The 14,825-nt window shown below is 43.3% G+C and overlaps 1 protein-coding gene across 2 annotated transcripts in view; it reads left to right on the top strand.

Annotated features, from left to right (window-relative positions):
* Positions 1-14,825, top strand: part of HLCS (holocarboxylase synthetase) — a 933,637-nt gene that overhangs the window by 732,957 nt on the left and 185,855 nt on the right. For both annotated transcript variants that reach the window (XM_086935401.1, XM_086935400.1), the window contains exon 8: positions 4,846-5,006. In XM_086935401.1, the coding sequence (XP_086791527.1) occupies positions 4,846-5,006 (161 nt within the window). The remainder of the gene's footprint in view (positions 1-4,845; positions 5,007-14,825) is intronic.

Raw genomic sequence — 14,825 nt, 5'->3', positions numbered from 1 at the left:
AGGTGGTGAAAGTAGAGTATATTTTGGTGACCTTGGTTGCAAAAAATGTAGCTACAGAGTTGCAGAGGTCTTGAGATGCCTCAATGGGAGGGCCTGTTGGGGGATTAGCGAGAGAGTTAACAACTTGGAACAGCTTCCTGGCTGAGTTCTGAGCCAAATCGATCTGGGATGAGAAGTATTCCCTTTTGGTTTTGAGGATAGCTCTTTTGTATGTTGCTAAGGCATTTTTATAAATTAGTTTGTCTTCGGCGCTGTAGTGTTTGCGCCAGTGTCTCTCGAGGTTCCTCCAGTGCTGTCGGTGGAGTCTAAGGTCCTCGGTGAACCATGGCGCGGATGGCGCAGCACGATTGGGAAAGATGCAGTTGGTCGGAACTAATTGGTCAACAGCCTCCTGAATCCAATCGTGGTACCTGTTTGAGCCCAGGATTGGGTCTGGGGAGGCCTCATAGGAGTGGGATGTCCAGGTTCTTCCAGACTTTCGTGCTTCTGGGTACGTGGGCTTTGGCCTGTGGAGGGTTGGGGTTATGGGCTGGTAAGGTAAAAATGACTGCGCAGTGGTCAGACCATGCTAGAGGGAGAATAGTGGCTAGCGAGATGTGGTTATTGTTTGTGAATAAACCGTCAAGTGTGTGACCTGCTTGGTGGGTAGAGCCCGTGACTAATTGTTGTTGTCCGGCTGACTTTAAGTCTGAGATTAACTGAATGGTGTCCTTGTCCCCAGTGGCTTCTAAATGAAAGTTAAAATCTCCCAGAATGGTGTAGTCGAGAGGTTCTAGTGAGAGTTCTGTAAGTTGTACTAAAGAGGAAAGAAAACGTGCGCGTGGTCCAGGGGGGCGATATAGCAAGATGCCTTTAAAGGCTTGGTTGTGATTGAGGGCGATGGAATAAGCCAAGGCCTCACATTCCGATCCGTGTATGGGTTCTATTTTAACAGGGTAAGTAGCTTTATGAATGATGGCTAAGCCACCGCCCTTACCCAGATCAGTGGTGGACCGGGGAACACGCCAAGTACTGCACAAAGTAAGTTATACAGTCAAAATACATTTGTGACCTAAGCAGGATAAATGTGACTATTTAAAAACCGCTAGGAGCACTTCTAAAATGTGTTACAGTCGGCGATTTAAAAACAGTTAAAACGAGTATTATACAATTTTGATAGCGATAGTGAGCTGGGCATTGGTAGTCAATGCTCCGTTCAGCGTGGTGGTGTCCCAGAAAGAATTTCAAAATTCCCCATTAAAATGTTTTGCATTAAAATTCTACCAATTAAAAACATATTTTTAGGTGAAAATTTTGCTGCCCTGGACAATGGTGCGTGAACTACACACACTGTATAATTTCAGCCTGTACTTATGTTGTGTGCTCGTATAACTTAACTGGCAAAGTTATCAGTTTGAACAGCCGAAAGTGATATATTCAGTTTTCTCTATTGAAAAGCTGTTTAAAAATGTGAACATTATGATATTGCATATGAAAATATCAGTGCAAGGTGAGATCTCTCATGCTACTTTTGGGCTCTTGGTGAAAAACACATGGACGGCACGCATGCTGAGTTCCTAAATTAGTAACAGTGTGTTAAATTCGACTTTGAGCACCCAAGAACTATAGCGTTTCCTTTGAAGATTTCTTTGAAGACATAGGGATTTGGTAGTTGGCGCATTCCCACTGCACTGGCAGCCAGACATGTGCGGACAGACCTAGGACATGCAATGACCCATCCTGCCCTAGGAGGTTCTGCACCTTCACAATGATAGATGAAAAGGAGTGTTAAGTATATATTAAGAAGAGGTGTAGTATGCTAAGTACTAATCCATGGGTACAACACAGAGGTCGGTGAGCGGAGTAACAGGTATGATTTAAAACACACCAGCGCTTTGTCTGGAGAACATACTGAGAAGTACTAGAAACGACACTCTAGCCACATGTGAAGTTTAGTCATATGATAAACAAGCATTGAAAATATAATAGGTCTCGCCTTTGATTAAGTTAAAGCCACTTGCTTTGCTAATGGTAGTGTATAACAAAGCAAATGGCTTTAACTTAATCATAAGCGAGACCTAATGCATTTTTAATACTTGTTTTATTATTGTCACTCTTCAAAGTCTGGAAGATGCAGTTAAGAGCTGAAGGGTAATATGTTAACTTGTCCAAAGGCTGAGGCGCAACATTTCACACAGTGTGCAGCAAGTTTGACTATTTACGTCCTCTTTGAGCTAATAACATTTTCATCTATTGTCCCTGGTTATGGGCGAAAAGGATCATATTCCATATGCAGAGTTGACTTTACTGTTGTCTCGGATCAACAGACGGCCTTTTCTATGCATTTTAGCATAGAAAGTTATATTCCGAAGGAGGAGGAGCCAGTTATGGGAGTGTATATCTTGCGGGGGTAACGTGCGTGAGTGTATGACGATTGTGGCTTTCTGCTGCGATCCACTCGTGAGCCACACCTGCTGTACCTGTGAGAAATATTTTGGTAAAATTCCCATAGGCACCGACGTTTACAGAGGGGCCTGGGTGCTGCTAGACTTGCGGGCTGTGCACATGTGTTTTATGTTACTTTATTACATGTCTGCAGTGGTTTTCAGCATCATCGGATGTTGTAGAAACCCATGCAAATAGATCCCTTGTGTTATGAAAGTTTGAGTTGAAATGCTTTTCTTTTTTTAAAATGATTACAGTGAACAGTTACCATGCGAGTCAGGGTTTTGTCGAGTACCTACATGCTAGATTCTCGACTAGGATGGGCGCCAAACAGAAGAAATAGGTCTGTCATACTGGACCCCTTAGAAAATGCATGTCTGTGATTTTAGAGTGTTGCCTGTGGCTGTCAAAGGGCAGTTCACAGGGACCCTGGCATAGGATCAGACTTCAGGCTTTTCTTGGCAGTGATTCAAGCAGGCGTTCCCTCGTGAATCTACGAACACTGGTTAGGGGCGAATTTTTGAGCAAGGGCTGCATGGCGTATAATAGTTATTTCTGCTGCACGTGGAGCATTTGTATATTTTTATGGGCACAGGAACATGCAGCGTGGCCACTCCCAAGCGTAGCACCTGCTTTGGGGCATGGGCTTGCGGCCTGTGGTTCCTGAGGGGGACCAGTGGGAATCCTGGCCGCCTGCGCTCCTCTTCAGCGTGGAGAGCAGGATCCCTCCCGGTACCTGACCGGGACAGGGCATCTAGTGCCAGTGAAGTCCTCGCTCTCCCCCCATTCGGCTTGTTACGTTAATCCTGAGCCTCAGTTTTCTCTCGTTTTTTTTTCTACGTTTAACACTGAGCGCGGTGTCCTTTATGCGGGCGATGTGCTCAGTGTTGAAGTTAAAATATAAAAAAACAAACCGAGTGCGGTGTCCCTGAAGTGGACGCCGCGAAAAGATAAATAAAAAAGTGAGCGCGGTGTCCCTAGCAGGCGCCGCGCTCATTAAAGAAATAAAGAAAAGTAAAAACATACAATTTAAAAGGCCTACCGCTGCAGAATTGCGCTCTGTGGACAAATGAGAAAAAGAAAGTGCCTACCAACTAAATTGAAGGAAAGAGTCGAACGCCGCAAGTAAAAGATCCAATCCCGGTGGGCAGGGCCAAAAACGTACAGGTGGCAACCAGGAGGGATTAAAATGCCTCCGGTGCAGTCGTTACACTGTGTTTTGAATAAACGATGACGACAAACGACGCGCACAAATGGAAATTGCAGGCGGAGCGGACGCACTACCTCTGGAACCGTATAGATTCCAAGATACTCTCGCATGACGAGAACAGAGCATGCGCGCTGCTAATGCCAGGCGAGACTTAAAAACCAAGCTGATCAAACAAAACAAGAATAACAGATTCTTCAAAGTGGCATGATGCAGTTTCACTTGGGTGAACAGACTCACAATGCAACTGAAAGACATAGGGAATGACAATTGACTGCTGTATTTGAACCTGCCTGTAATGAAGGTTTGACAGAAAGGCTAGAAAAAAGGTAGCGTAGACATTGGTGGAGAAGAATAGATCAAGAGTCGGGTCGCACAGGTATGTTTGAAGGAATTTGGAAGGATCAGAGTGAAGCAAAGGAGTTGTTAAGGAACACGGTCACTATGGAAGACCGACATGATGCACAGTAGACATCGGCAGCAGATGCTAATAAGTGGGCAGATTGTCCCCTGTTGAGAGAAAGAGGAGAAAGCTTGTCAAAGGCAAAGGAAAATAAAATGATAAGGAAAATTGGTAATAAGTAGGAGATTTTTTTATGAAGCAAAATAAGTGATAGTGAAAAGAAGAAAGCTGAATCAGGTGGATTAGAGATAAACTAGCTGCTCTGTGGAGACCAAAGGTGACCGAGTGAAAAGAGAATACATTTAAAGTTCATTGGTAAAGGTGTAAGTCAGCATACTGCTGTGATTTGGGACAAGGTAAAGATGAGTGTTCGTTGGTTAAGAAAAGCCAAGTTATTAAGAGTCGCTATAGGGTAGGTATACTCGATGCAGAGAAAGAACTAAGGGCCAGGCATATCAACTATTTTGTGAGTCATAAACACTCTCCAATTCTCAAACAAACTTTAAAAAAAGAAATAGACTTTATTTTGTATACACAGCCCCATTTCCTTTAAGGAAAACAGGATGCTTTTGTTTTTTTAAAGTTTACTTTATTGAAAAGCAATCATGTCCTTGGTGGTCTGCAGACCCTAGCAGGCTACCAGCCCTATAATGACCACCAATCGGAGGAGGTCCACTTTGAGACCTTCCTCATTAATATTCCTGAGGTAGATAGGATTATAACCTACTCTGAATCAGATTTTACAAACTGAGTTTGAAATAGACTTAAACAAGGCGGAGGCCTAATGCATTTCTATGTTTCTTTTGCTTAGGTCGTGGTGGTAATGCCTGGATCAGCCCTATAGGCTGTGCTATGTTCACATTGCATGTCTCCATCCCAGTAAAATCTCAGCTGGGCCAAAGGATCGCGTTCATTCAACACCTGATGTCTCTGGCAGTGGTGGAGGCAGTAAAATCAATACCTGGATATGAGGTACAATATGATTAATATCGGTTTTCTCCATGTTTAGTTTTTCCAAGTGTCTATGCCCTTAGCTGTTTCACTTTCACTTATGTATTCTTCTAGCATGTTGTTTATTTTACCATTTCCTTTAAGTTCCATTGCTTATCGACATATTTTAAACTAACTTTCTGCTCTGGTCTGTTTATTGAAGTGGAGGCAGGTTCTCATGACTTCAAACTGTCAGCAGTTTTTTGGTTTTATTTTCTATTCATAACACTTTAGGTATCTATTTAAAGGAGAGATAACACAAAAAATAAACTACCCTTACCCAATCCCTTCCTGTGAAACCCCCTTGGGCTCCCATTTTTTTAGTTTCTAAAATGCTGGGTGGTCCAATATAATTAAGCTGACAACTGAGAAGGCACATCCTTCACTAAAACCAATCAATATAAGATGTTTCTTGATGGTGATTGGAGAGGGTGGTGGAAAGTTGTATTGCATGTTTGGGAGCATTGACCTTCCAAGTTGGTCATGCAGCCACTGTTCATTGTAATGAATAGTGAGTACTTGTATATAAATGTTTCGGACCCCATGAAAAGCAGTAAGAGTTGAGTCTTCCAGGAAGGACACACCAACAAGCAATGATAAACGTATTTATTGACATACTAAGTAGAACAACTAGTCTGGGCTCTGAGCAGCAAGCAACTGCAAGAAACTTCCCAATGAACCTTGCATAATCCAGGGTTATATATTGTAGAATGACTCCGTGTAGCAATGTGATGATACGATTTGTCATCACAATCTCAGCCAGTAAGGTTCTACTTTTTCTCCTTCCCTTTGACAAAACCAAGATGAGTATGAATGACAGCTTTCCAATGCCAACTAACAGAACAGAGCTACACCTTGCGGCAATGTCATTCTTATCCACAATTCCTCTCACACAAGACTTGTAGACACAAAGATAATTTTGAACACTCAGTACACCATATAATCCCACTATCCTATGCGCCCCTTCTCTGTCTACTCCAGTGGTCCCCAAGCGTTTTAATAGCACACCCCATGTAAACAAACTTATTTGCCCCCCCGACCCCCCACCGAATGATAAGCACATCTTTTATCAATTTAACTATAACATTGGCAGTTCGAAACATTTATTTAACAAGTCAGACATTTCAGTTATGTTCAGTTACTCTTTCAGAAATTTAACCAAATGAATTATTGCCAAAATGCAATGGTCAGCCTGGTCTCCCTAAAGTGTAAAAGTATCCACAGTGTACTCCTGTATCATAAATGGTGAGAGGGGCTCTGTGGGGTATTTGGACCCTTCCATCCTACTTTGACACATACTCTATGGCAGAACATGATTTACAAAACATGCTACTGATGGTCTGTTTTAGAGCTGCTCACTGCCACTTTCTCTTTTTTTTCCTTCTAAAATACAGCACTTTTTTCAGCATGATGCTCTTCTATGGCCAGGGTCTGACCCCATGAATGACTGACCCCATGAATATATTCGGGTGCCCGCCACCAGAGGGAGTAGGAGAAATGTAGTCTACTTCTTAAAACAACTGTCTTCCCAAGTATGTATCTATACCTCCCCTTTCCCGAAACTACAAAACCCCTTTCTTCCTCCACTAATTCTTCACATCTCATAAACAAACGTGCTCCTTCACTGTTTCCCTTCTTATTCACAGCCTATCTGGATTGGTTTCATTTTGAGCATTGTCCAGAGAAACACAACTTCCCCATGAATCTCTAAAAAACATGGCTCCACAAAACGTAGAAGCTTTTCTTATATGTTTGTACAACTTTCTCCTCATCCATTCTTACAGTTCAATTTATCTCCTTCCAATTTGCAAGTCTTTCTCTACTTCTCTTGACCATTTTGTTCCACTTCTCACTTTCAGCTATCTATTTCTCTAATGATTTCTTTGATCCTGGTCCCTTTCTTTCTTTCTACTTCTCTCTACCTCAAATATAGTCAACTCAGTAACTGAATTGCATGTGGTGTGATGGGTCCAAGTGGCCTATTAAACTACTCCATCTAAAGATCTTCCTTTACCATTCTAATCATCCTCTCCTATTTCCATTTGAATTGAGGATTTTATAATGTCCTTTTTGTTTAAAAAAAAAAAGAAGAAAATCGTTATCTCCCCAAATTAAATTGCACACATTGAATTGAATTGAACAGAGATTTGTAGAGTGCACTGCGACTTCAAAGTTATCCTGGCACGAACGTAAGAGAGAAAGCCTTATGGTGTCTTAGCAAGTCAAGGCAGGAGGAGCCTTGTTTTCAATGCCTTCCTGAGCTGGATCATATCTTGACAAGCGCTCAAAAAAGGTGGAATACTGTCCCAAAGATGAGCAGCCCTTGACTGAAAATGCCTGCTGGCCATTCTAACCTTGTAATATTTGGGAATACATCGTAGATTGGATTTTGAAGAGCACAGATGTCTCAGAGGTGTATAGCGTAATTGTCTTTCTAAAAACATGGGTCCTTTATTGTGAACTGCTCTGAAGACGGTGCACACCTATCTGAAAGCAGTCCGTTCCTTCACTGGAAGCCAGTGGAGCTCAGACATGACATGGGAAGAAGGTTATCCAGGCACATTTAACACAACCTTAGCGACCATAGCTTGAACCAGACGCGTTTTTTTATGTAAAAAGTTGGGAGAGCCCAAAAGCAGCACATTGCAGTAGTTAAGTCTGCTCAAGATCATACCTTGCACCACCAAATGTATTGCAGACAATGGTAAAACAAGATAACATTTGTCAGATTGTGAAGCAGGGTAAAACATGTTGTTATTGTCTTGCTGACATGGCATGGACCTCCAGGGATAGGATTAAAAATAGACCCCTAATTTGCAGATACGATTACGCTGGGATAACCCTATCTCAAATATATTCCTCTCAGTACCCCACCTATACACCTTGTTTTTTTAAATAAAAATATACAACACAGTCACAAACCTCTCCTTTTCACTTGAGTAATTCATTGGCTCAATAACATCCAAAATCATCTTCTTCCAACTCTCCGCTCATATTGATCTTGTTTCCATGTCCCAAAATCTCTCACTCCATTTCTTTAGCCGCTGAAAAATGTTAATATATAGGTATCCATCCATTCTTGTTGGCAGCATTGATAAGCAGTCAACCAGTTTACCCCATAGTGCATTGATACTCTTGTAGGCAAACATCTAAACTTGTTGAATCCATCCCTGATTCTCTTGGTTGTGAACTTTCGTAACAACAGCTTATGACTTGCTGAAACATGAATGCTTAAGCACTTGAATGCCCAAATTCAGCTATAAATCTTTGCTTAGTTACTGAATAATTACACTCATTCATATTTAAAGAATGGCATGCAAACTCCACCTAACGCTCAACATCGCTATGTTTTTGGGATAGGGTGGCAACCACACCACAAGCATTTACTTTCACACCAATAGCAACTGTATTGATATCAGAGTTAAGATTAGGTAATAACGCAGTATTCTTCTTTACCAAGCATAGTTCTTTCTCCTACTGTTCTGTCCTAAGCAAAATATTTCCCCTTAGCATCAATACAAACCTTACAAAAATAGGCAATAACATTCCACACAGCTTCTAAAACAACCTTCACTGGTCCTTGTTCTTGGGACAGGATGCCACTCTTGTCATTGTCACCAGATCTTCTGTATTGACCGCCTCATCTGAGGAGGCGCATCCCAGATACTCCACTTCTTCAAACATAAGTCTGGTTTCCTAATGCCACACTTTGTTTGCAGCATTGGCCTGTCTAGCCAATATCAGTCATAATAAAACATCTGCAAGAGCCTAGCTTCTTACATTATTCAGTGTTAAACAGGAATATCAGTAAATAGTTCATGTTCATAGCTCACACCTTTTATTGTACTGAGTCATGACACTTCTTGCTTTTAACCTGCCTTGTTGTAACTCAAGCACAGAGAAATCCATGGTATTCATCAAGTTCTTTGCTTTCCTGCATGCCACTTCCAAAACTTTGGTCACTATACTTGGTTTTTAGTTGTATTCTAGTACAAATAAACCACTCAATACAATAAAGGACCGTTTCTTCTGTGGGAATCAGATTGGTAACATCACATCTTGATTTCATACTACATCAGGTTTAGCCATGCAACAGCTGATGTTGTTGCACCAAGGATATTGTGCTGCAAAACTAAATACTTATAAGGTCCCAAAAGCGAGACCTATTGGCTATGCCAATGCTTGTTTGTTTTTTGTTTTACAAATGAAGCACTGAAGCTAACCCACATTTACTCTTTATTCCCAGGGCCAGACTAATCGCCACATACATGTCCTCCCTGAAGCTTCATAATTTAGTGTATTGTTTTTAACCCCTTCACTGCGGCGGCTATTCCGCCACAGTACTAAGGGGGCGGTGCGGCCGCGCGGCGGCCACATGCTGGTGACGGAACCGCTCCGTCATCAGCTGCGGTTGGGCTGTGCTCATGACGGAGCGGTTCCGTCATGGCCCCGCCCGCTCAATAGAACACCCAGCGCAGGCGCGGAATCCACGCAGACGCGGCAGCAGGGCCATGACGGAACCGCTCCGTCATCAGCACAGCGCCACCGCAGCTGATGACGGAGCGGTTCCGTCATCAGCATACAAAGGGTTAAATGAAAAATAATATTCTTTTTGCCATGTCAATTATGCTCATATAGAAGCTGTGAACAGCAGGCCAAAAGGAAGTATGGCACATTGGAATTCCCCTCTGTGGTGATGAAGTACGTTAACTTTTCTAAACTGGTTTGCAGTATGATTGCAGGGTATTTAGAATTTAGATCCAAATTCATTAAAAACTTAGGTCCACTCAGCAAAAAGACAATCTTGTTGGCCCATAACCTTTCTTGTATTTCCTCACTGTATCACTTGGCAACCAACTTATTACCTTATCAATTGTACCACTATATCCCCTAATTTACATCTAGATGCTACCTTCCTTTATATTGATCAAAACTGTTCTACACTCTTATGAAAACTGTGGTTAGGTATAAAATGTGGGCCTTTCCATTACATAAGTAACTGATTTGGAAAATTGTGCCACCACCACCACGTGCATCAACAGCGCATATGCTGGTCTTCTGTTATGGAAGAATTCAGCAGTAGAGCCCTGTAGTATTGTATATATATATATATATATATATATATATATATATATATATATATATATATATATATATATATATAATGACTATAACCTCATTCATTCCAACCAATACCCTTTCACCTTCACCAATCCAGGCACTTGTAACTTCCTTCCACTCCTCCTCATTTCATCTCCATCCTTTTCCTTCACCTTCATCCCACTCGTTTGACTCTTACTCTCCTTCTCACTCTTATCTCCATCTTTCAACCAATTATTCACTTCTACCTCACTGCATTTAACTACCCTACTCATATTGCATCTCTTGCCATCCTCCAATTCCACACTGCATCTCATCACACTGACAACACGTTTCGGCCAAGGCCATTTAGACGATCCCTTCCTGGTAACTCCCAACAACCTGGTCCTCACTAAAGCTCCAAACCGGTACTGTCCTTCTCCTATAGCATTTTTTGCCTCTTTTGTTTCAAAATGTTTTAATTGAAATTTTTCCTCAGAGAGTGCTACAAAAGCATTACAAATGCGACAAACTTCAGAAGTATCATCCGTCCAGATACACACACAGTCATAAAAACTTCAATTTATCCCTTATGTCCAAACAAATTAAATTAAATATATGACACAGTTTCAACCGGACAGGTCGCAAAACCGGTAATGTAAGCTGATAACCATTTACCCTCTCATCAGAGTAACATAAAAAGGAAACTTACTTATACCCGAGAGAAAAAAAAGAAAAAGGGAAAGGAAAAAAGAATAACTTGAACTAAGATGTCATGGTGCAAATGAAAAGAGAAACGAAATGGGCGTGAGGGATTGGGAATCAAAATCTATACCCCCATATGCAACACAGCAGTCCTAGCTCTCTACGATGGTGAATAATTAGATTAGAAATAGATGGAGGACCCTAAGCCTTGGAGTACAAGCTGACAATGGGAGCCCCTCCGAAAGGTACCTGACCAGTGGAGGCCATATGTAATCAAACCCTTTCTTGGTGTCCTCAACGATATCAGTCAAACGCTCCGAAGCCAAAGACCTCCACAATCGAGCATGCCACTGGGTTAGGGATGGGGCATCCGGCTTCTTCCAAGCCGCGGCTACTGCCATTTTCACCTTCCCCAAGCACAGCCATAGTACAGATTTGTCACCCTGTGTCTGGCCCCGAATCTAAATATTCGGGAATGGGATAGCCCAAGATAAGTTTTATTTGGGACAGGATCTCCTTCCAAAAAGGCTTAATGGCAGGACAATCCCACCAAATATGTCTGAAACCGCACCCCCTCCATCACCTATCAGAGGATCCTGGAAAAATCGTATGTAGCTTCTGAGGGTACAAATACTAGGCGTACATGATTTTATATCATGCTTCCCTGAGATATATGGAACGATTGAATTTAGCTATATCCCTGCCCAAGTATTCCCATTGCTTATCCTCCACTGGGTCATTTCTCAAATTGTTCCAAAAATGTTTGAAGCGCAGCTTTGTCCTGGGGCTCAACGCTTGTATAAGAGCATACAAGAAGGAGATACTCCCCTTGGAAGAGGACCCCGATCGCACGAAACTCTATACGAAGCAATTCCCTGGTAGCGGCCTGCCGCACCTGGGCTGCTGCACCCAATGTTTCAGCTGCAAGTAGTGGTATTCTTCTTTATTAGTTAATGCATACTGTGCTTTGCATTCCTGGAACGTGAGGAGTTCTCCCTTATCAAACAAGTGGGAAATCATAAGGCAGCCCCCCTCCCGCCACGCATCAAAGGGACCATCCTGTAAAGCAGGGGTGAACGCGGTGTTAAAGTGTATAGGCGTGTGAGGGGATGGAAAGGTCGTTAGCTTAAGTTTGGAAGTGAGAGCGTCCCATACCTTGAGTGTAGTGGAGGTAGGAGTGCTAATATAAGCATTGAGTGGCCTATCTCTTTTGAGGTTCCAGAGGAGATCCCAAATAGTGCACCCAGTTATCTGTCTATCTTTTTGAAGCCAATGCTTCTCCGATTACCTCAATGACCATTCCGTGATCACATGCATTTGTGCTGCTAGTAGGATTGAAAATCCAGTAGCGCTAGGCCACCCATCTTGCGTGGTCTGATGAGCAATTTATATGGAAGTCTCGCCCTCTTCCCCTGCCAAATAAATCTGGTCAGCATGGTTCGCAATTCCCGAAAAAGCCCTCCCTCAACTGAAATAGGAAGCCCTTGGAAAAGATAAAGTAGCCCGGGGAGAACATTCATCTTAATGGCATTAATCCTGCCTAGCCGGATGATGAAAGCCGCGCTCCATTTGCCCAAATCGCTCTTCAGTTGACGCAGGAGGGGAGAGAAATTAACCTGATACAGATCCTGCACCCGAGGCCTAAGCTTAGCTCCCAAATAGGTAATTTCCCTCGAGGTGCAACGAAAAGGTGACATCCTTTCGATCCTCCGCCTATCGTCTTTGGGGAATTGTCAGGTTCAGGAGGCAGGACTTTGTCATATTAACCTTAAAGCCTGCCACCCGCTTAAACGCTGTCATCTCCGCTTCTATGGCTGGGAGGGAGACCTGGGGTTCGGTCACCGGAAGGAGCATGTCATCGGCGAATAAAGATATCGTCTGATCATCTGAGTCAAAACTAATCCCCCAAATCTCCACATTACCCCAAATCCTATGCACCAGAGGGTCAATGCTTAAAGCAAAGTGAAGGGGAGATAGGAGACAACCCTGTCTCATCCCCCGCGACAGGGGAAAGGTGGAGGATGCCACTCCGTTGACAAGGACCCGAGAGCTAGGCGAGTGATAGTTAGCGCGAATCATTCCAATGAACGTTTCGCTGAAGCCAAAGCGCTGAAGCACTTTAAATAAGAAGGACCATTCCACACGATCGAAAGCTTTCTCCGCGTCTTGCAAGAGAAGCGCTGCGGGAATATTCTTTTTGTGGGCCTTTTCAAATATATGAATGATGCGTCTCAAGTTGTCATGAGTTTGCCGCCTCTTAATAAATCCGGATTGGTCCGGATTCACGAGAGCGGGTAAGACATTTTCTAGACGCGTAGCCAGGATTTTGGAATAAATGTTTGCGTCTAGGTTTAGCAGAGCAATTGGGCGATAGGAGAAGCAGTGTGCTGGATCCTTGCCAGGTTTGGGAAGTACTGACACTACTACTTCACCCATGGAAGGAGTAACCTTGTGGGTAGAAGCAATGAAATTAAATAGTGTAGTCAAGAAGGGGACAAGCTTCGGTGCGAAAATACGATAGAAATGGGCGGAGAAGCCATCCGGACCAGGAGCTTTATGGAGTTTAAGAGAAGCAATCGCTTTTTGCACATCTTCGGCAGAGATGGGTTGCGACAGCTCTTCATTAGTACGCGCCTCTACCTGAGGGAGGTCTAGTGCGTCCAAGTAGCCCGATGGGTCGTACGTCCCCAAGGACTCCGATGAATATTGGACTCTGTAAAAATCTTTAAAAGCTCCAGCCTTGCCCTCCTCCAAACTGTGAGAGATGCCTTTTTCATCTATTATGTGTTTGATGTATTCATGTTCCTGTTTGGCCCGTAATTGGCGCGCCAACAAAGTGCCCCCCTTATTCCCGCTCTCATATCCCCTGGCTTGTAACCGTAAAATGGATTTTTCGGCTGTATTAGTGTAAATGGCGTGTAGTTTCCTCTTCAGGGCTGTAACTTTCCGAAAAATTAGAGCTGACTGCTGTTTCTTATGTGCCAGTTCAGCGGACTTAAGTTCACTTTCGAGTTGGAGAAGCTCCGCGCATTGTTGGGACCGCAAGGTAGGGGCCATTTCTATACACTTGCCCTGGATTACTGCCTTAAGCGCATCCCAAGTAGTAGAGTAAGAAGTGTCCCCAGGATCATTCATCTCAAGGTACCCCTTAATAGCCTTCCTAAGTTAATCTCTGAGGAGTCTGTCTCTGCATAAAAATTTGGGAAAGTACAATCGGACATGTTTAGGGCCGGGATTTGACCAAGTGATCGTCATCTCTAAGGGGGCATTTTCCGAAATGCAAATGGGGTGAAACTGTGATTGTAAAGCATATGGCAGCAGGGGTTGACTCATGAAAATGTAATCAATATGGGAATAGGTTCTATGGGAATGCGAGAAGTATGAGTAGTCTCTCATATTGGGATTTGCATCCCTCCAAACATCCACCAACCCCAAAGCGCTGAAGTTGTGAGCGCAACGCTGTGCGAAAAGCCCCCCCCTGGAGCCCTGCGTGAATGTGATGTGTTCCTGTCCAGATCCCATACTAAGTTGAAGTCCCCCAGAAGCAGTATATCCCCGGGCGAAATCTTCTAGGGTCATAAGGAAGGAAAGGATGAAATCCTGCTGACCTGAGTTAGGTGCATAAAGCACAGCAAATGTACACGGGCGACCTCGAAGATCACCCCTAACCAGGATTTACCTTCCGTTTTTGTCTGCCTTAGTGTGTTGAGCCTGAAAAGGAACCCCTGCATAGAACGCCAGTGCCACCCCATTTTGTTTCAAGGAATGTGAGGACCGGAATATGTAGGGGTAGGCCTTATGGCGCAATCTCTGATTTTCAGATTTTTTGTAGTGTTTCCTGAAGAGCTAAGATTTGCACATTGTGGTCTAGCATGTACTTCCAGAGTCGCTGGCTCTTGTTTGGGGAATTCAGCCACCTAGCATTCCAAGAAACTACCCTAACCGCCATGCGTACATGAGGAAGATAGTTGCCCTAGAAACAGCGCCCCCCCCCCCCCACTTCGACACCTTTACATC

This window comes from Lissotriton vulgaris, chromosome 8 (assembly GCF_964263255.1).
Source record: "Lissotriton vulgaris chromosome 8, aLisVul1.2, whole genome shotgun sequence".
Lineage (NCBI taxonomy): Eukaryota > Metazoa > Chordata > Amphibia > Caudata > Salamandridae > Lissotriton > Lissotriton vulgaris.
The sequence above is the reverse complement of the archived record's forward strand: the minus strand, read 5'-3'. Positions and strand labels throughout refer to the sequence as shown.